Below are 23,727 nucleotides of genomic sequence, written 5' to 3'. Positions count from 1 at the left end.
CACACCACGTCGTGGTAACGCTTTCTAAAATAATGAAGTATCTCATAACTAAGCCATGAATACACTTCTCATAAGTAGTTTATGCTTTATTAATACATTTGTATTCCAACATATATAAACGTAAGTAAGTATTTATCCAAATTTTTTAAATGGAAGCTCTTAGAAAGTGTTTCCAAACATACATTTCAAAACCAAATAAAAAAATCAAGACTGCTCTTCGGCTTTAAATGTAAAAAAATATATGCTGCCACAGATGTCAACAGGCTGAATAGCAAAGGCCAGACTGTACTGCAGCCTGCAGATTGATTGTTAACTGAGAAAAAAGCTCAAATTTGCCACAAATGACACTCACTGAACAATTCCACCAGGCATACTATTCAAGGCCATGATCGTCAATATTACCATCGCATACGCCATTGACAGGTTTGCTGAATGAGCATCTCTAAAATTTGTATCGACAGCTGTGGTCTGAACTGAGCATCAGCACGGCCGTGGCCTTGCTTTCATAATAATCAATCACTTACCCTGCTTTCAGCTGCATGATTGTCTAATATACAAATGACACTCAATTGAAGGTATTTGACTGCATACTACTCATCAATGCACCTTCTAATCAGTCAATGAAGTAAAAGCCCAACCCTAGAGAATTCATTTGTGTGCCCTGACAGATTGCTATCAGATGGGGTGTCTGCTTTGTGTTGACTGTTGGACTGACAGGGAACCTTAACCCCCTTAAGCTAAGAAGCGGGGAGTGATAAAGCTTGTCTAGGAAGCCCAAAGCTAAAACACATGGACCATCAGTCTTGAAAGGTGGTGCCGAGGTAGTATTTCAGGGTCTAGGCTTGTCGTCATGGCTGCCCTCCCTGAGACCTAAGCCAAGACACGGCTGCTTTTAGGGTGTGAATTGTCAAAGCAGTCTTGAGACAAAGGACTACTTGCATACGGTTGCGTATTTCTTTTGAGGGTTTGGGGCATGTAGCAATCTTCGTTGGAGAACCATGCGGTGAGATAAAGGTGGTCGTGGGCAACTCAGCCTTCCGAGTTTACGTCAATTCCTGAACGGGGCGAAATGGAAGGCAGGTATTGAAGAGCAGACCTAATGGTTCCTCATTGAGCGTAGGTGCTAAGTGCTTTAAATGAACAGTGCATTCTTCACATGGCTGTCTGAATCTCTACAGGAGGAGAGAGAAGCAGGCAAGCCAGGCTTTGAGGGACAGATGTAGGCCTAGCTTCAGAACATGGCTCTCCCTCCAGCTAGCAGGGGGACCCTGGGAGTCCTGTCTAACTGGTGAGAAGCAGGCCTCTGAAAACTCAGAGCCGCTTCACCTGCTATCCTCCAACGGCATTCCCCCTCAGGATCTTCAAGAAGATAACCAGCTACGCCAGCCCAGAAGTGCCTCTCTTCCCGCCCTAAACGAACAAGCCCTCCCCACTTCGGCAAACGTGAACCCCTCCTATTAGAAAGGGCTGCGGAGCAGAGAGTTGTGTGAAGAACCTCAAAGCCTTTCAGAAAAGAGTGGCTTTTGAAGGCTAAACCCCGGGATTAGGTGGAGGTCCCTTACGGTTTCTCCTGTTGGCCCCCACAAAACTGGCACAAAGGAGATATCAGCTCCTCTTTTCACAGCCCATCACAGTAACCGCCCCCTAGCAAGATTATATCTAAAGTGATGTGGAAATTGATACGGGATAACTCCGGTGGAATTGGACCGATAACAGTTATCATGATTGGAGAAACTCAAATGTGCAGAGATACAGACTACTTGAAGTCATGGTGGCCACTAAGCTCTAAGGGAGCATTATAAGTCTCAATGCTTTACACTCCATATCTACAAGGTCGTTTAACCAAATGTAAAGACAGATTGGCTAAATAGACTATTCTGACAGCTGAAAGTAAATGGTATAATAAACTAGAGTGTCATTGAAATCAAAGGATAATACATCTCAAATGGAAAGGCTATGTGCTTCTATTCTCCAGTAAAACAAAACTAAATCTGATTTGTAGTTCTAAGGCCATCCTTTAGAATAGATGCTTGCATTTCCATTAAACAACGTTGTTCCTCCATCCTGTAAGTGGGCTTGTCTTTTAAGCAGCACTAATCTTTAAAGGGCTATCGGGACCGTCAGCAACAATGCAATCATCGCTCAAAACACTTCCTCCAGCAAAGTGGCTTCTATGCCCTGAAAAATGCATGGACTAATTAAAGTTCCATTGCCAACTAAGGGGACCCCCAAAGTGTTGGGTGACAGTCAATATGGGGGTCACTCCCTTCAGAACATGTGAGGGGGATCCCCCCCCCTAAGAGTGTTGTCTATCCCTTGTGCGTCCTTGTGCCGTCCGAATATACACCTTTGTTTTGGGGGCCCGTAATTCGTCTTAACGCTGGGATGAACAAGAAAGGGGACTCTCTAATCCTATTAGCGTAGCACCTGAGCTGGAATGGCTAATCCTGTTTAAACTCACTCCACAGGCTCTGTAATCTCCCCATATCCTGATGTTCAGCTGGCTTCACCGCCGCCCCGAGGTGAGACTGCACTTTAGCATCGCACGGGAGCGAGGGCCAAGCGCCGAGAGATCCCGCCGCCACCAGGATTACCGCCGGCCGAGTTTCACACAACACCTAGAATCTCATCCCGGTATTGTTAGGTATTCATGTTTCTCTACTGTACCGGCATACAGAGAAGATACTGGAGTGTTCGATGTGTTTCTGAGGCACTAGAGATGTGCCAGATGCTTAGACATGTTACGTGTTTTCATGGAGTGTAGGGCCAAAAGGGGCAAATAGCAGATTAATAGGGAAGGGAGTTTCATTCAATTTTAGTCATCTTTATGCGTATGAGGTTTTCAAAACGATGTTTTTAAATCTTCCCTCGATGTGCTCGGAACTAGTATCTCATACCCAGTACAATGCCATGCGTGATGCTGAAACGGTCAATTGTGCTGAATCATTTAACCAAGAAGAAACAATAGAAGGCAACTGTAGTCGCATGCAGTCATAAGCAGCAGTGCTCCAGCATGTTAATGTTCCTAATAATGTCTATGTTACTACACTTTGTGTTCACATCTTTCATTTGTGCACATTTCTAAACAATTGGTCCATTTTCAAGCTCGACTCTTCCTAAATTGAGAAACTGAAACCCAAACAAGCCTATCTAAACCTTCAAAACTGCACCGATTCCCTCGCCGCTTTTGGTAACCCACTTTTGGAGCTCCTTGCCCCTCGTCATAGAGAGATTTAGGAACATGAGCGGTGGCGACCCTGGCTCGGGTTTCCATTGTCACACCAGTCATGTTCCCTCTCCTGTTACTGCCACTGTCCCCGTCTTCAAACAGTCTTCCACCCCCCCCCCCCCTTCTCTCTCCCTCTCTCTTTCTTTCTCTATCTCTGAAGAGGCATGCCTGCCAACACAGCTCAGTCAGGAGGTCACCTCCATTAGTTTCTCTGTGATTCAGGACTTCAGTGTCACAAGAAACTCTGAACATTTCAAGGTTGTTGTTTTTTTGCAACCTGCTATGTGATTGCCTTTGTGCAGGTGATATTAAAGGATCCATGTCAGCCCATTCCTACCATTGCGACGGGAAGGGTAAAAAAAAGAGCTCACACAAGAAAAGCGGCAGTACGTTACGTGCAGTTGCTGAAATCAAATCACCTCGGTTGATATCAAAGTCCTGTGCCATAGCTGACGTCAGTTCACATTCGGAGCACATCACTGTCCCGATAGCATTGTAAAAGGCCATAATACCACGCCGGGTGAAAAAACCATCCTTTTGTGCAGCTTTAAGCTCTCGTCTCTCATTTCTCACATTTTTCACTTTCCCGGATCACAGGCATCCTCGCTGGATTGATGTACTTATTCATAAAACGTCAGAGTCCTAATAAAAAAATTTATTGGGAACTTGGGAGTGTAATTCCATTTCCCATTCTGTAGGGATTGAGAGATTGTTAAAAAAAATTGCGATGCAGGAAATGATTTTGAAATGTTGTCAAATGCCAATTTATGAAGAGGGAACGAGATATCCAAACGTTCACAAGACACTGGGACAGCAGAGGGTTTCACAGTGGGTTATACAACACTTTCTCTGACAACAATATACAGTGCCTTCAGAAAGTATTCACACCCCTTGACTGTTTCCACATGGAAATGTAATCCATTGAAATGTAATCCATTGAAATGGATTACATTTAGTTTTCTTGTCACTGCCCTACACGAAAAACCCAATAATGTCAAAGTGGAATTATGTTTTTCTAAGTTTTTACAAATTAATTGCAAACGAAAAGCTGAAATGTCTTGAGTCAATAACTATTTGTCCCTTTTGTTATGGCGAGCCTAAATATGTTCCGGATTGAAAATGGCCTTAACTAGCCACATAATAAGTTGCATGGATTCACTCTGTGTGCAGTAAGAGTTTAGCATGATTTTTGAAGGACTACAACATCTCTGTACCCCACACATACAATTATCTGTAAGGTCCCTCAGTCGAGCAGTGAAATTCAAACACAGATTCAACCACAAATACCTGGGAGGTTTTCCAATGCCTTACAAAGAAGGGCACCTATTGGTTGACGGGTCCAAAAAAAACAGAAATTGAATATCCCTTTGAGAATGGTGAAGTAACTCATTACACTTTGAATGGTGTATCAATACACACAGTCACGACAAAGAAACAGATATATTACATATATGGGTATATATTCCAAAACATGCATTCTGTTTGCAACAGGGCACTACAGTAATACTGCAAAACAATTGGCAATGCAATTCAATTTTTGGGGCAAATCCAATACAATTCATTACTGAGTACCATTCACCATACTTTCGAGCATAGTGGTGGCTGCATCATGTTATGGGTATGCTTGCAATCGTTAAGGTGTGTGGAAGTTTTTCAGGATAAAAAAGAACTGAAATGGAGCTAAGCACAGGCAAAACCCTAGAGGAAAACCTAGTTCAGTCTGCTTTCCACCAGACACTCTGAGATTAATTCCCCTTTCAGCAGGACAACAACCTAAAACACAAGGTTAAATCTACACTGGAGTTGCTTACCAAGGAGACAGTGGATGTTCCGGTGTGGCCGAATTACAGTTTAGACTTAAATCTACTTGAAAATCTATGGCAAGACCTGAAAATGTTTGTCTAGCAATGATCAACAACCAATTTTGGAATACTTTCTGAAGGCACTGTGTCTCAGAAAGTACGTCTTGTCTCGTCTTGTATGCTGTTCTGGCATTGTGGCATCCATAATATGAAGCCAAAACATCATAAATGACCAGTTCCTTCATGAGGCTACTAATCATGAGATTGTAGAGCAAAATGGAAGGCGTTTTATTCATTTTTACTTGTCATTAATTTAAAAAATGGTCTAAGAGAATTACATATTACCTCCATAAGGCCTCATTCACCATTAGTAGTTTATGAACTCATGGAAATAGACTATACACTATACAGCATCTGAGAACACTATTCAATATTGGCGACAATGTACAGTACACACCTAAGCAGGTTAAGTGTTGGCTACTTCTGTTTGTACTGTCTGTACCTAACTCCTCCCCCCCAACTGCCCACCGAACCCCAAGACCCCAGATAAAAGCCCTTTTTTCGGTCCCTGTGAATGACAGGCTTGACATGTCTGCTATTCAGGAAAGAAGTCTCCCAGATGACATGGGAGCAATGCTCCACTTTTTCACAAGCTTTTCTTTCTCCTTTCTCTCTCTCCAAATCTCCAGTTGTTTGAAGGTCAAAGCTTACTGTGCACTGTGGTATAGCAAATCCCCGCCCTCTCACTTGAAGACAGAACCATGTGTGCCAAAGCCAACGCTCGTTCACCCCGTCACACAGTCACGCCATGCTAAGAAGAAACAGGTGAGGGCCTACAAGGCACAATGGCTGTTCTGCAGAGACCTACCAAGACCGTCAGGTCACACCGCACATGACTGTCAAATCTAGGCTAAAACATAATATATAATATAAAAAATAATATATGCCATTTAGCAGACGCTTTTATCCAAAGCGACTTACAGTCATGTGTGCATACATTCTACGTATGGGTGGTCCCGGGAATCGAACCCACTGCCCTGGCGTTACAAGTGCCATGCTCTACCAAGCATCCAAAACAAAAACATTTGTTTTGCTGTAGCCAAAGTATTGCTGTGGTTGTAAGCTTACATATTCATGTTCATTTACAGTACGTAAACCTGATCTTAATTACATTCACTGAATGAGAGGAGACTAGGCTCTTGCATTCAACCTCATTGTGTCTGGAGTTGAATTTCCACAATTGACACATCAGGCAGCTAACTCTATCCTGAGGTAAATATTGTTTTCAGATCTTCTGGTATGTGTTTTCTCAATAACTAGTTAAAATATAAAGTTCTGAAATATGATTACACCTAGTTGTAGAATGGTCAAAATGTCAAACTTTACTTTTAAGATTGTAGTGTTAATTATGTTAATGATGTAGTGTTAATGATGGGTGGACCCATATATTTAATAAATATTTTGGGGGTTTGCAGTCAACATTATTTTGTTCCTCCAAACATTTTTCTCAACAGCATTAACTGTTATTTATTATTTTTGCTGACGGTAAGAATTATGCCCAAGACGAAAAAAAACATTGTCTACTAAGAATTTTCGACTTACATTATAAAGTGCAAAATAAACTGCTGTATACATTCATAAACAACTCGCTAATTCATTATTTCAGAATCAACTGAAGAACTGCATGACCCATTTACTGTTCACGCACTACTTATTGCCTTACCCTCAGTGAATTCTGTGGGATAGCCACTAATGCTAACAGCAAGTTGTCCTAATGGCGCTGACTACTTTTTGTAGGCCATGTATGCATATGATTATGTCGTGGTACTAATGTATAAAGTGTAAGGCGTATAGTATAAAATTGAGGTATGTTGTTTTTTGTTTTCTTATTTACGAAAAAGCAGATAGGATCTTTTTTTTTTTGCCGATATATGCTACATATATTTCAAATAATGACAATTAACGCAACATATAGGATACTCCTTGTCAAAACATTATGGTGGGAAGGCATTCTGAACTCAATAATCAATATCAAAACAGTGAAAACATGTCAATATAAATAAATAAAAGCTCTAAATTATTAAGTACATTATCCTCTGTATGTTACCCAGAAATCGAGCATTTATTTAATGGAGATCAATATAGAAATGGAATAGTAAAAATGTTCATAATAATTCAAAGCGTTTTCTTAAAAAATGTACAACAAAGACAGCGTTAAGATATTATCACAATTGAATCAGAAAAAAATACTAGTTCAATATCATCCATTGCTAAGAATATCAAATATATAAAAAATATTTTTGACCAATTTCCAAACAATCAATAAAATGATATGGACCTATTACCCATGTACAAACTATGCAAATATCTGAAGCCTAAATATACATAGGCCTAACTTCATTCTTTTACATTCTGGCCGCCATTTGGGTCAAGTTTACAAGACTACCTTTGGGGGGAGAGGATTGGACAACTATACACAGGAAATATTGTTTAATTGGTAAAGCATATCCTTCTATGTGGTGATATAAACATGATTAGAGTGTTCTAATCTATGCATCAATCCAGAACTAGCACTTCAATTCAAAGCACACATCTGTGATAATAAATTCCTGCGTACCTTTTCACAGAAATCAAATGAACATACCAGAACAACAACAAATCCTTTCTCAGAGACAGGTTAAACCCTTCTTTTTTTTTAAATTCTCTACAGTCAGAAGTGCACTATTTTATCACTCGGAAGGAGTGTTGATTTTGTTTCCATTGTGGCATGTTAGTTCGATCAAAACAAGTCCGCGTATCAAAACACATGCAAGTGTGCAACGTCGGTAGCATAGTAAAAGACTCATGGGTTCAAGCCAGTTCATCTTTGTCCGAGGAAAGGACAATGAGCCTAGTAATTCTGCTTCAGCAAAACAGTAGAGCTAATCCCTACGACTTCACTGATTCAGTTGAGTGTTTGATTATTTACTTGTATACATATATATATGGCCCTTACAGATGTAGCAACATCCTTTCCAATTCCATGACCAATATATTCAATTGGTCCGCGGTCAAAGAAATGGATGGTGAAGAAAAATCTCTTTGAGGGAAGTGGTAAAAGACTTAGGAGCAATATGCTGGTCCTGCTGGAGTCTTCCTGTCTCCTTGACCGCCTGCATTCTAATGTGCTCCCCTGCCCTCTTATTACCAAGAGACGTTTCCCTACACATTCAACCGTGAAAGTTTGCCATTAGCGTAACGCGCTTTTCTCCCCCCCCCGTGATTGAATATGGTGCTGTGCGGGAACCAAGGGGACACAAAAGTGGTGTCCTATTTTGAAAGGGTGCTCCATCCACCACAAGTAAATCCACCACTTCATAACACTACACGAATGGGCGAGAGGAGGACATTGACCCGAAAGCGATCGAAAATGTCTTTCACAGTTCTGAAGGGGCATCTCCACTCTCCATTATATTCATTCAAATGATGTTCTGCTGGAGGATAAAAAAGCCAAACCAGAACCTGATGAAGGGGTAATGAAGAGAGAGTCAGAGCTTTACGCCCAATGTGCATCAATAAATGTAAACTATTACCGCGGATCAATTAGGAAAACACCGTCGTTACTTTTACGAGCGGGGCCCGTCCGAATCCGACAACACCCATTACATTTATCAAACGCCGGGCAGTGTTTCTACAAGCTAGAAGCGATTAGGATGTTGACGCAATTAACTGCTGTCCGGCTTTATTGTGTTTGGCGGTAAAGTAATACAAGAACAGAATTACATTTATATCCCGCACACGTAAATCACATTAAAAGGTCTACATATAAATGGGAGGAGAGCATTAGAAGACATGATAGCAATATGCCAACAACGTTCAAAAGTAATGCAGGACCAGTTTCAGAAGGCCCAGGGCACAAGCAAGGACAGGAGAATAGGCGAGGTGCTGGGCTCTTTCATCCCGGGAGGCTTTCGAAGGGTAACACCAATCTGCCTTAAATCTGCTAAAAGAAATAAACCCCACAACTGACTTGTTATGGCAACAGAGATGTGGAACGCTAAAGGCCATAGGCCTATCCTGGGCTGAGAGAAGTGGAGAGAACGCCTCACCAGTCTGCACATTTCAAGTGTAACTAACGCAGTGTGTGGTTAGGGGGATTTATTCACAACCCTGATTAACAGTAACACAGAGATTTTCACTGTTTGCCCTCCTTTTGGAACATTCTCGTGGTGGATACAGTTAGTTTTTGAGAACACCTGGCGAAGTTCAACGTTTCTAGCTCTCTTGATACACGAGACTGCCTATGTGGAAAGAGAATGTGGGTCTGGCATTAAAATGCATGAGGAGTACATAAGGCTTGATGAAGTGCTGATAAGCACTGTCGGGAAGAACAAGAAACATCAAATAAACAACGGAAAATGAGGTCTTTATTTACCTTTTAGATTCCCAATAAAATAAGCTATGGTTAATAAATGAGACGGCAGCCATTACTCGTCGTTCATCAATATTTGAGATCCCGGCGGCAAGACGGGCTGCTGTGAGCCATGCGGAACAAGGCCGACAAAACTCGCCACCTAGTTCACTGTCTGCCACCGATGTGACCAGTACAGCCATTCTCAGTGTCTCTACACAGGTGGGGGTACAATGGAAGGGAGGTTGGTGACAGACTGATTGAACAAACGGGACACCCGAGTCAACCGAAACTCTACATTTGTTCACCATATCTCAGAGAGAGAGAATAGAAGAGAAAAGCAATACACTCTTGTCTCGAGTCAAAATGGGTAATGGCTGACACATCTAATGCAATTTCGGGAAGAAAATATAAATAGCCAAAGTCCAAAGCACTACACTTAGGTCAGAAGATTGTTTATAGATTTTTCAAAACTATCACTGCTTGTCAGATACAACAACTGAAGAATGGGGATTTTTTTTGTCCGTAGGGACAAGGACTGTAAAGCAGGCGATTCATCATGTCCAACATTAGCATAACCTTGATTATCATTGGACATGAAATGCAGTGTCCTACCAAATGAAGCAGGCTTTGGGCTTAAACACTCTCCGGGTCATTTTATTTCATGAAGCTTTGAACTTAGATTACTGATTAGCGAATTCATCTTTCATACCAATTGCTTTTGTAGATATTATGCACCAACTTTAATCTTTAATGAGATGTTAGAGCCATTTAATGTTCAATTGTGTCAGGCCATTTATGGCCAATTCCATGTTAAAATAATTATTCCATTCCAGGCCAATTTGCTGATTTGGAAGTGAAACTTTTTCCCCCCTTTTCATTTTCATTAAGATGGGAATATGGTCTCGTATTTTCTTGTGAAAAAAAGTTGATTTTCTCTCAGTCAACCTTTTTTCCCAGATATTCTTTCACTAGTCTGTTCCTAAAATGCCTTGGAGGAGGAATTTGAACATTTAGAGCCAAACTAGTTCATGACCTGTGATGAAAACAAGGAACCTTCATTGGAATAGCTACGAATAGAGTTGGCCTCCCATCTTGTATAAATGAGACGGCAGTCCACATGGCTCCACATTAGGGCTGGCTAAAAGGAGGCTGTGTTTTGTACAAGTGAACATAGCAGACAATCTTTTCATTTAAAATCAAATTCCCTAACTAACAAATATGCTGAGCCTTGTGCTCAGCCATGGAAAATGCCTATTTCCCAGTCCAGAAAAGAAAAGGGTAATTTTATCACGACAAACCAATTACGTATATACTTTTACCATATTCTCTCCATGACGGATTTTTAATTGCAGTATATTACTGAGAGAAAATGTCAGTATTTCCACAACAACGAGCCCAATGGGGTAGACCATAGTCTCAAGCTTGTCACGAGAACTCAAGCCTGTTCAATTTCACGTCCATGCTCATCTCATCAAGTGCTTGTGAGTAAAAAGGCTTCTATTTTTTACCTTCAGGAAACAGATCTCACATTAAAGCGGGATATGAGTTTGAGCAGTACAGTAATTAGTGCATTATGTGATCCCCAGAAAAGGTAGAATTCAAGTTGAGATGGCATTGCAAGCCGCCACTCTCATGACACCTTGAATTAATTACGGGGGGCATATGGGTGATGCTGAATTGTACACACACAGGGCAAGTGGCCCATAAAGTGCTGTCCAGTTTAAATTGAAAAACGGAATTAATGCCAAATGAGTAGTAAACTAGCAAAAGATTTACGACAGTGTTCTGCTCCCTGCTTGCGGGAGAACAGTCCGGTTTCAATACAGCACCCCATTAGAGAACAACATACACTGCACTTCGAAATTCAATGCCATATCCTTATATCTGAAGGCCTTAAAACAGTAAGCAAGAATTTCATTTCTACAGTAACAAATGTAACTTTACATTCAAATATGTTTTATTTTTGTAACAAATAGGGGGGGGGGAATCGGCTACACCTGAGTAGTAACGCACAACCTATTGCAGTATATGTACAAACAGTGTTCTAAAGAAGCACTTTGAGGACAGCCAACCCCTACTATATCCAAAACTGTGTGAACCATGAGAAACGTGTATTTTTCGCATCTTCACCATTCTAAACAGCGAAAACATAAATTCTACAGCAATAATATATACAAAAGTACATATTAACATTTCTGCAAACTGCTCTAAGATAAGATACATGGCAGTTCCTCCACGATTTCGCAGCGATTTGTTTGTGATATTTGAAGGGGGAAATGCTTTATTTTGCCGCTGCAATTCTGACATTTTGCACGGCAATACGCAATGATTCTGTCCAATTTGTTGCGAAAACGCGCTGACGAGGGAAAATGTTTGTGTGGCTTGATTGAACCATATTATGCTGAAAATGTGCAGTGAATATTTGAAATTGCGAGTGCTCTTTTTGTACTGTGGTGATGGTTAATATTGTGTGAAAATATTGTGATGATTTTAGTGTTTAATTCGGAAATAGTGTGGTGATTGGTCAAATTTGCAAGCCTTCCCATAATACGCGGGGAACCTGGAGGGACTGACTTGGTCTTTCAATGCAGTGGTTCAAGTCTTGAATTTAGAGGACTTTTTTTCCCCAGAACGGTCCATTTGTGAATACGAGCAGATCATTGGGAAAGAAAACATGAGATTGTTTCCCGTTACTCTCCACTCGTCCATTCGTTTTGGCATGGAGCCGAGTGATGCTTCTCCACTTTCAACAGTATGAGGTTAAAGCACAGAACTCATTATTACTCATATGTATTGGTGTAAAAAGTTCCTCATTTCCTTATTAAATTACATTTTCAAGATAGTTCTATCTGTCAACACCAATCGGTCTTTGACTGTAGTTCAAACCAGATTCAATTCCGCATAAAAACCATTTGACCCATTTAAACTGTTGGTTACCATCTTTAATCATCGTCCATGTCATTTCTTTGTCTTGGCTCTCGACACACCAAAAAATGAAGGTCTTTCTACCATGAATGAGAAAATGGCGGACCACGTTGCCGAGCAGAGCAAAAACGATGTAACGCCACCTACAGGAACCCCAAGCCACCATTGCACAGAAATGTTTTACTATCCAAAAACTCCAAGGTTATACCCTCTGAAGCTTATTTTCATGATTTGAAAAGTATTCCCTTCATCGTTGACTTCAAAGCTTCCTAAAAAATATAATCATTGAGTACAATATAATCTAGTGTCCTCACAGACCAGCTACCACTACTATTTCCCCTCAATACTCCCCAATAACCTCAGCGAAACTAGGTCAGAACGGGGGGGACGGTATGAGGAAAGCAGATATCATGGAATGGCAAAGCATGGCGTTAAATTAGTAGGCAAACTGGAAGACCACAGTATCAAATCATAGTATTTCTTAGAGTATATCGTTCTAATAACTTTCCGTGTGGCATAGATCATAGTCATTCAATTTACTCGTAAGTTACATAGCAACTGCAACATGCCGAAAACCAGATACGTAAAACACATCCGAAAACACAAGAGGGATGTCAATTGCAGCGGAATGGCCGTTCAACTGATGACAAACCGAAATTCCTTTCATAAACCCACATTTTCTTAGGGTGCATTTGATCCACTTTTTTTGTGCACCATTTTTTATACAATTTAAATTGAGCATCTAAAAAATTCAAGAGTGTTGCATATGGAACCCGGGTGATCAGAAAGATGTTGAAGAACTGAAATTGCTTTTCCAACGGAGCTTAAAATGCACCAATAATGAACTACAGACAAGTCACCCCTAACACACAAAAAAACGAAAGCGATGTTAACGGTTTAAGTACTAATCAATATATATAGCGACCTCCTTATAAATCTGTGCTTAGGTAAGACTTGACCGTTCAAACAAGCAATTCTGTAATGGACACTGCAATATGCATCAACAGTGGTCCAGATCATTTTTATTGAATGCATGTTATACTTTTGTATAGATCATATAATACTGTGACATGTCTTACTTAAGGTCAATATCAAATCATTTCAATGTAATAGAACCACGGTACACCGAAACACCAATTAATACACCTAATGCTTCATTATGCTATTTGTATTGAATTAGTGATGCAAATTATATATATCTTTGGCTAACAATTGTTTAGAGATGTAGAGCAAAGTAGGCCAGTGTTTCTGCTCCCTCACTAAGGCCCCTCACTAAGGCCCCTCACTCGCAACCAACAACCCCTTTTAATCCTTATTATGCATCCGGTTTTCTAGCCTCGCTACTATCCCACAGTGTAACCCCACATCACTGATTGTTGGAAACACACCTCAGACCAACAATTAACAGATATTACATATGGACTGTTTCACAACCAATTGGAGGACGGTATAGGCTAATTCAAAGGATTCCAAAATGTCTGCCTAAGCCATTTTTCGAATTGGTTCTTTTGTTTTCAACCAACAAAATGTTTGCCAACATCATAAAAAGAAAGCATATTACATCCATATGACATGCATATTGCCTTTGCTGTCACATTTTTTTTATTTTGAATGTTTAGGCGAACGAAGAAAGTTTTTACAATTCCGCTTACTGCATTCTATGATTGCTATTGGAAAAGACACCACTTAACAACTGACTTTAAAAAAATAAACCACATCATACAACCTACTCAGGATCCCAACCCTGTTATGCCTAGTGCCAAAGTCACTCCTATTGATGCCCTACACAACTTCAAACTCGTTTAATAGAGATATACAGTGTGAGACTCTAATAGTTCTCACATGATTTTGTGTCAGAAAGGAAGCATCGGATATCACGGTCATGTGACTCGGTAGAAAATGCACTGTTATCCAAAAAGCTCCACTTGGGCTTCAAAACACTCACGATGTAATTTTTTTTTGCAGAGCCAAGACAAGTTATTTCCAGTATGGCAAATAAGTATTGAAGCAGCCATGGTTCGTGTTGCATTGTAATCCATTATGTATGCACTATTATTTTCTCATCACTCTCGGAAGGAAAATAACTAATGAATTCAACATGCACCAAATACATAGGCATATTTCATTTTCTTTCCTTTCTATATCTGTGCCCTGCCTTAAACAAAACATTGGTTTCTGGGGAAATTTGAGAAATTTGCTTATGTTACACAAACATCATCTTTGTAAATTGTGGGGGAACTTGTTTTTATTTTATTTTTTACAACAAATTGCTCTCTAAACTTGACAAGAAATTAAGTTTGATTCAATCTTTCGAGGGTGTGCTGGCACAATTCCAATGCGTAGAATATTGCAAGGGTCAAGCACAAACAATTTCCCAAGAGCTCAATACTGATGGAATGTCTTACTTAATGTCTTCCTTCTATCATTGATCTTAACCTTCCTCCAGTAATTAACTAACTGGAAAGAACTAGTTCACGTTCAAAATGGTTCCAACAGCTCCAGGCCAAAATATCAATAGTGCACTGGAGTGAACTGAGGGGCTAAAATGAAACAAGTACGGGATATTCTACATGAGAGACCAAAACCTTGCTGCGTGTCAATAAAATGACTTGACAACATTTTTTAGTTTTGTGTATAACCATGTAGTCTGCCTCTAAACCGAGTTTTGCGTGTCTTATTGGAGATTTTTACTCACATTTTGCTTTGGCCTACAGTATTTTATCACACTTTCAAATGCAACTTCATAATGACAAACTACAGACACAATGCATTTTGAATTCAATGTGATACGTTTGTGAACGTGAAACCCGAAAGCCTTGGCAAGATGTTATAATCAAGTGAAATCCTGGTTTAATGGGACTTGCTTTACACTCAGCTGGGAGAGATGTGATAATGGGGGTAAAAACAAGAGAAGTTATGAGTGATGTAGTAAGTAGGTCTTACAATGGAAGCAAAACATGGGATACATAACTAGAATGATACATAACTAGGTCAAGCACATCTCCCTAACTCAAAGTATTTGTAGTTAAAGAAGGAACTTTAAAGTGATCTATTCAAAGAATTTAAGTTGAGGGGAAAACTTCTTAAAGGTGAGCATGGTTGATGAGCTTTTGAATGCGCTGGGCTATTTGTGAGGCATTTTTCTTTAGCTTAGTCTAAATGTCCAGCTATTTCATTGGGGTTCACAAATGATCTATACAACCATGTAAATTGGCATCGCTGAAAGTTGACTCCTACAACTCCTTACCTTGGGTTCGTGCTGTTCCAGTAGACTGCATATCTGTCTGATATAATCTTGCTATCGTCAGCCCATACCGCGACCCAAGATAAGAGGGCAACAACCATAAATGTCAACTCCATTTGAAAAGCTAAATAGTTCTTGTCCATTATGGGCAGAGTCTATATAATTCGTCGCGTTGTTGTCTGTAACTTATACTGATACAAGTACAATCATGTGTTTCTGGTTGCTGTTTAAATGGACATGGTGCTCTTCAACTTGCACGAGGTTTGTTTCCAGTCCACATTCAAATTCCAGGTGCTCCCAGCTGCAGTTGTTCGTCTTCAGTTGAAGATGTACAATGTATACATTCCCATTCGTGAGAACACTAGTGAGAAGTCCAAGCAGATGCAGCAGTGTCTATGGGGTTAAATTAGATTATGTTCCAATGAAGGTTCATCAATTCTGTTAATTCACAGTTTGACTCAGCTCGTTGCTCTCCTTTTGCACGGCAAGCTCTTCCAATAACTATTAAAATCCATTTTCTTCAATGACTGTAATTGATAAACGCCTTATTTGAACACATTGCGCGACACTCGTCATATATTGTTGGATATTCATTGACGCCAAGTATAGGCCTACAGTCGTTTGTCCTTTAAATCCATTCCTTTCCGGCATGGCATACTTTCTAAAACTTTAGTCGTCGTAAATATAACTCTCACCCATCCATTCCGCTACCGTCCTTCAATTTACGGGTCATCCAAATCAATATCTTTTTACTCCACATGTGCGCGCATAACGATGTCCATTCAACTCAACGTTTCAGGTCTGTTTTGTGAGATACAATGTTTCAGTCAAGCAACCACTTCTTGTTCCTCCAGAAGAAACTCAAAATATCACAATGTTGCAGCCGCGCGATAGAAATCCAAGCCCGTGAAAAACCAGTGGCTCACAAGATATGTCCTGCTCTGCTCATCGGTCAGTCACAATCTGAGGCTGGAACAAAAGCAATTATCTAATGTCGTCCGTGGCTACTGTCCTCCGCTTCCTTCACTGGCAAAAGTTATCAATAGGATAAGTTGCTTTCTTGATGCGTGCTTATCGCGTCATCCTCGCAACGCCACTACCAAAGCATGATGCGCAGACACGGAGACAACGCATCAGTTGCAAAGTTGCTGCTGCTATTCCTGCGTTGTTTGGGGTTGCTGTTGTGAAAAGGCCAAATTCTCATGTCGCTCTTCCCTCGTTCCTACGTGTGTTGTACAGATCAGTGGAGCTGACATGATCGATTTTTCCCCCTTTTTTGAGTCACGGTGGTTCTCTCTCTCTCTCTCTTCCCCTCCTTCAGCACATGGTTCGCTCCCTCTGGCAAAGCCGCGCTCTCTCAATTCACTTCTCCCCCACACAGCGGGGCGGGGCTGGGAGACCGGCCAGCTAGGAGCCCCAAAACTTCTGGGGCCCTTACAATTTCAGAAAGCTTCAGAACAATTTTCGATACTGTTATCCTGTTATACATACAGTAACTTATAACTATAGCCTACAAAAAAAGATTAAATCATGTCCAACGTCTAATGTTTATTGTATGGTCCAACTATCTGTATACATTTGTTCATCCTTGCATAAGTGTCTCTTAGGCTAATGAAAGCTTTTTATAGGAGTTAGTCATCCACTTGTTATGGTAATGTTGATTAGTCATTAGCAAAATGTTAAGTTCATCATTCATGTGTGTGTGTGTGTGTGTGTGTGTGCGTGCACATACATATCACAGCTGTGCTCTGCAGTGGATTAGAGGTGTCTCACTTGTCACTGTTTGTGATTCCCATGATTCTCAAGCTTCTCTCCCCCCTCCCCTCTCTGGGCCTCTGTTCCTCTCGTGGAATCAGTGAGCGTTGCTCCGATATGCCGAGGGCAAAAAGAAGAGCGAGCGTTCCGCCCAACGTGTGTGATTCAGCGTTGATAAATATTTCACCGACTGGGTAGGCGGCTGGTGGACAGGGTTATAACCAGGGAGAAAGAGAGGGTAGAGGGAAGAAAAATACAAATGAAACTTTAATTCCTGCTTTTAAAAAATGTCACATAGATTAATGACGCACCGGTATTAAAGTTTCAGAGGTTCCCATGCATAAATGCATAGGCCGCTGGGTGCTCAACAACTTGTGGCAGAGGCTATGTGAAATAATTGTAGTTCGGGCAGGTCGTTTTGCCACAGAGAGCAAAGGGAAGTGTCAGGCTGTTACACAGCACCAAAAGCACATTAGCATGTTCACAGGAATCATGTGCCAAAGAAAGACGATTCCCTGAGTAAACCACAGCGGGTATATAATGGAGGCAGTGCATCCCCAGACTGGAAGCCAGCTTCTGGGTCCTGCTTTACTGTATGGTTGACTTTGGAGTGTGGAGCACTGATGACGAGGTTTTCTTCAGGAAACCTTTTCCAATTCATAGGTTGTTACTTGTGTAGTTCAAATGTGATTGTGCAATTCCTTGGTAATTACCGTGTAAATCTCTGAAACGTAAAATAATGTGCTTCCAAATACACTGGTGAAAATGCACTCCGTTTTTAAGCGCACACAGAGACACTTGTCTCCTGTCCTTAAACAAGTGCATATGAATAAGACGAGCTGAGGAGAGGAAGACACTGTAGACTTTTGAGATGCACCGAAAGATGTGGTGCACATCAGTCTCCCTGATTTTTTTTTTTTACTTTGATGGGAGTTGTTTCCCTCGACCTCGATAGACTATGTGTTTAGAATGAATCAATAATGGAATGATGACTACAGCTGTACGGTTTTAAAGGGGGAGCATTTTTATTGTGACACACCGGCAGAGCAGGCAAGTATCCCACTCGCCACAGACAGATTACAACAGAAGCAGGGGGAAGGCAGGCATCTGGGCTAGAAGTTATATTTCTCCACGACCCCCCCGAAGGCTTTACGGCACTAATTACATAATTTCTGGGGTTACAGGAGAAGCAAAGGCCTGCGGCTGGGTAAATTATTGTCGGAGACCTTCACCCTCCCTTGGTCCGGGGCCTATTTGTAAAAACGGCGAGCCGCACAAGCTCAGAGTGGACAGATCAAGAACCGTGGGTCCCATAATGCCACCTATCGGGAGATGCAGGCAGCGCTAGACTAGCCTAGCAGAAATGGAAGGTTCTGAACCGGAAAGTTCTGCCAAGGGTTTCAAGCAAAGGCCAAATTGTGTGTTGTGTTACACATATCAACAAACGCAGGTTGCTGACCACATTAGCGAATTTAGAGGAAGTGTCTCCCCAAATCTCCACTCCTCCTAACCAGTAGAGGTCTCTGTGGCCCACTTTGGGAAATCAGTCCCCGATGATTCTCTGCCTGTCTGAACAAATCACTGGGCCTTGCTGCTTTTGTCCATCTTAGCTCAGTGAGCATGTAAATTCATACAACTGAAAGTCTCATCGTGTGAATGTTTCGAGCACGGATGACACTACCGCACCATATCATCATGGCTGTGTTCACTCAAATATATTGTCCCGTTCCGTGTGCCTAAGTATCCATTTGACACATTAAGACAAAAGGAAAGAGAAAACGTTGAGCTTAACAGGCCTCCTTCACAACAGCAGTCAGTTTGAAATGTATATTGCCCTAAAGAGAGATGTGGGTTAGGAGAAAGAGACAAGAGGCCACATCTGCTTTTAAAACATGTTCTAAACGATCAGCAGCACACGCCAGCAACGGCTGAGTGTGTGAAACAATACTGGAGGGATACAAGTGAACATATATTTTGAATAAAGCCTGCAACAAAGTCATTGTTGAATTGGTCGGCATATGGTAGAGCACTTAGTTTCAACTGAGAGAGAGAGAGAGAATTATACTGATATACAATCTGTTTTGAGAACCGAAGCAAGTTGCAAAGGGCTACGTGAGGAACACGAGACTTGTCAAAGTTGGTGAGAGTTTGTTTGCGGGGCAGTATACCCAGCGGTATTGTTGGTCTCTACATTATTTCAGAGCAATTATCTGATGAAAGGCGAAACTGTGATATCATCAAGACACCTGGACTTTGTCTCCCGGCAAGGCACCGGCTTTGACTCTGACATGTAGAGAGGCCAACAGCAGAGAGGCCTGCTTTGTTTTGCGGTGCTGGGTCCTCCATAGTGCTATTGTAAAGCTCACTGTGTGTGTGTGTGTGTGTGTGTGTGTGTGTGTGTGTGTGTGTGTGTGTGTGTGTGTGTGTGTGTGTGTGTGTGTGTGTGTGTGTGTGTGTGTGTGTGTGTGTGTGTGTGTGTGTGTGTGTGTGTGTGTGTGTGTGTGTGTGTGTGTGTGTGTGTGTGTGTGTGTATCCAAAGAAACTGTGGGGCACCGATCCTGGTTCTAGTGAGTGTCAGTGACACAGACCATGCCTCCTGCGTCCGAACATTCCAACACAATGCAGGCTAAGCTCTCTCCCTGTTGCTATGTGTTAAGGTCGTGAAGTCAGGGGCAAAAGCCCCGATATAAATCTCACATGCATGTTGGCACCGCAACATTGGAAAAACATTCCACTGGAGCCAGACTGAGCTTGTGCTATGAGCGATAACGACCTCTTTAAATCAATGATATTTTCTAACTTTCATCCCCCTTAGACTATTTTCTATGCGCAGAACTGCGTGTGAAACGTTCAATTGTATTATGAAGTCTCTGAAACTGCTGAAAATTCAATTCGAGAAAAATGATGCTGACAACGAAGACCGTGACTTAAAGAGGATAATATCATATTGCACAGGCCAAAGCCCTTACATTCTTTTTTTTATATAGGCCTAATGTGCCCTAGCAAGCACGCACAAGTGTCACTCTGTCTGAGACAGAGAGGCCGGCCCAATGGATTAGCTCCAAATCACAGTTGAGTCAATAATTACAGTGCTTTTACTCATCAACATGCTCGACTGTGAGCTAGAGAACAGTCTCACAGTGTACTTATGTATTTTATTTCTTACACAGGTCACATACGACAAGTCGTACTAATCAATTCCATCTGTTGAATGTTCATTTAACGTTCACTTCACCTAATTAAAGCATTTACGGCAGTTTAAACATGGAATACTGGGCTTGTAATTAGTTCATCAATTCATAAAGCATCTTCAGTTCTCACAGTGTTGGCTTTCACTGATGTCTACAGCTTGCAGATGGTGAAGAATTACTCTATTATACTGTGTGGTTAGTTTACCTGCTGGTCCCCCTCGTCTGTTCCCCAATGTCTTTCTGATGTTGTTCGCCCCCTGCTGAGCATCATGGATATTACACTCAGATGCTCTGTTTGCAGATTGTATTGTGGAATTTTCTGAAATGTTCTCAGAAATGGTAAGATCTGAAAACAGTTTTAGAAATAAAATCATAGGTGTTATGGAGGCATAATCAAACTACCACAAAGGCTCTGCATGCTGATTAGACTGTAAAGAATTTATGAAAAGCTCTCAGACATTTTGAGATTCGACTGTTTTAATATATTTTCTTATGTCATGGAACCACTATTTTTCTCTTTTGATTTATTCCAGATTGTATCTGTCATAAGGGATGTACCATTTTCATTTGACAGTATATTTTTTTCAATCCATACTTTGGTAGAAAATCATGTAAAATAAACAACTCAGCATATATCCAAACATAATTTAGGCACATTTCAAATGGGTTGATTGAGAATGATTTGTTCCTCCTCTGCGTATCTCAAAACATAAAGAAACCATGTGCACATAAGTGAGACACAACTACGTGACGTCACTAAATACATCCGTATTTCAAAACAAAATCAGCAAAAAAAATATATACAGTAATAGTCAAAAGTTTGGACACACAAACTCAGTCAAGGGTTTTTATTATATTTGTACTATTTTCTACATTGTTGAATAATAGTGAAGACATCAAACCTGTGAAATAACACATATGGAATTATGTAGTAACCAAAGAACTGTTAAAGAAATCAACATATATTTTCTATTTGAGATTCTTCAAAGTAGCCACACTTTGCCTTGATGACAGCTTTGCACACTCTTGGCATTCTCTCAACCAGCTTCATGAGGTAGTCACCTGGAATGCATTTAAATTAACAGGTGTGCCTTGTTAAAAGTGAATTTGTGTCATTTATTTCCTTCTTAATGCATTTGAGCCAATCCATTGTGTTGTGACAAGGTAGGGGTGGTATACAGAAGATAACCCTATTTGGTAAAAGACCAAGTCCATATTATGGCAAGAACAGCTCAAATAAGCAAAGAGAAACAACAATCCATCATGAAGGTCAGTCAATCCGGAAAAATTCAAAAACTTTGAATATTTCTTCAAGTGTAGTCACAAAAACCATCAAGCACTATGATGAAACTGGCTCTCATGAGGACACCCAGAGTTACCTCTGCTGCAGAGGATAAGTTCATTAGAGTTAACTGCACCTCAGATTGCAGCCCAAATAAATACTTCACAGAGTTCAAGTAACAGACAGATCTCAACATCTACTGTTCAGAGGAGAATGCATGAATCAGGCCTTCATGGTTTAATTGCTGCAAAGAAACCACTACTAAAGGACACCAATAAAAATAATAGACATGGGCCAAGAAACATGAGCAATGAACAGTAAACCGGTAGAAATCTGTCCTTTGGTGTAATGAGTCCAAATTTGAGATCTTTGGTTCCTACCGACATGTTTTGGTGAGACGCAGAGTAGGTGAAAGGATGATCTCTGCATGTGTGGTTCCCACCATGAAGCATGGAGGAGGGGGTGTGGGGGTGCTTTGCTGGTGACACTGTCAGTGACTTAGTTACAATTCAAGGCACACTTAACCAGAATTGCTACCACAGCATTCTGCAGCGATACGGCATCCCATCTGGTTTTCGCTTAGTGGGACTATCATTTGTTTGTCAACAGGACAATGACCCAACACACCTTCAGGCTGTGTAAGAGTTATTTTACCAAGAAGGAGAGTAATGGAGTGGTGCATCAGATGACCTGGACTCCACAATCACTCAACCTCAACCCAATTGAGATGGTTTGGGATGAATTGGACCACAAAGTGAAGGAAAAGCAGCCAACAAGTGCTTAGCATATGTGGCAACTCCTTCAAGACTGTTGGGAAAAGCATTCCACATGAAGCTGGTTGAGAGAATGCCAAGAGTGTGCAAAGCTGTCATCAAGACAAATGATTGCTACTTTGAAGAATATAAAATATATTTAGATTGTTTAACACTTTTTTGGTTACTACATGACTCCATATGTGTTATTTCATAGTTTTGATGTCTTCACTATTATTATACAATGTAGAAAATAGTACAAATAAAGAAAAACCCTTGAATGAGTAGGTGTGTCCATTCTTTTGACTGGTACTTTACGGTTGGATGCCGAGCAGTTGCCATACCAGGCGGTGATGCAAACGTTCACGATGTTCTGGTTCAGCTGGAGAACTTTGAGGATCTAGGGACCCATGCCAAATCTTTTCAGTCTCTTGAGGGGGAAAAGGTGTTGTCGTGTCCTTTTCACAACTGTCTTGGTGTGTTTGGACCATGATAGTTTGTTGGTGATGTGGACAGCAAGGATCTTGAAACTCTCAACCTGCTCCACTACAGTCCTGTCAATGTTATAGTCCACAATCAGCTGCTTTGTCTTGCTCACATTAAGAGGGAGGTTGTTGTCCCGGCACAACACTGGCAGGTCTCTGACCTCCTCCATATAGGCTGTCTCATCGTTGATAAGGCTGTTGTTTTGTCAGCAAACTTAATGATGGTGTTGGAGTCGTGTTTGGCCACGCAGTCGTGGGTGAACAGGGAGTACAGGAGGGGACTAAGCATGCACCGTGAGGGGCCACAGTACCTCAGCATGGCAGATGTGTTGTTTCCTACCCTTACCACCTGGGGGCGGCCCATCAGGAAGTCCAGGATCCAATTGCAGAGGGAGGTGTTTAGTCCCAGGGTCCTTAGTTTAGTTATGAGCATTCTGGGCACTATGGTGTTGAACATTGAGCTGTAGTCAATGAACAGCATTCTCACATAGGTGTTCCTTTTGTCCAGGTGGGAAAGGGCAGTGTGGAGTGCGATTGAGCTTGCGTCATCTGTGGAGCTGTTGGTGTGGTATGCGAGTTGGAGTGGGTCTAGGGTTTCCGGGATAATGGTGTTGATGTGAGTCATGACCAGCCGGGGCGGTAGTCATTTAGGCAGATTACCTTTTCTTT

At 41.2% G+C, this 23,727-nt stretch overlaps 1 protein-coding gene across 1 annotated transcript in view; it reads right to left on the bottom strand.

Moving 5' to 3' along the window:
* The window catches only part of efna2a (ephrin-A2a), a 123,585-nt gene extending 106,665 nt beyond the window's left edge, over nt 1-16,920 (bottom strand). Inside the window, exon 1 of the mRNA XM_046303490.1 lies at nt 15,597-16,920. Coding sequence (XP_046159446.1) covers nt 15,597-15,736 — 140 coding nt within the window. The 5' untranslated portion in view covers nt 15,737-16,920. The remainder of the gene's footprint in view (nt 1-15,596) is intronic.
* Between the last annotated feature and the right edge of the window lie 6,807 nt (nt 16,921-23,727).

Source organism: Oncorhynchus gorbuscha, linkage group LG15 (assembly GCF_021184085.1).
Source record: "Oncorhynchus gorbuscha isolate QuinsamMale2020 ecotype Even-year linkage group LG15, OgorEven_v1.0, whole genome shotgun sequence".
Lineage (NCBI taxonomy): Eukaryota > Metazoa > Chordata > Actinopteri > Salmoniformes > Salmonidae > Oncorhynchus > Oncorhynchus gorbuscha.
Note: the sequence above shows the minus strand (reverse complement) of the source record. Positions and strands in the feature narration are given on the sequence as shown.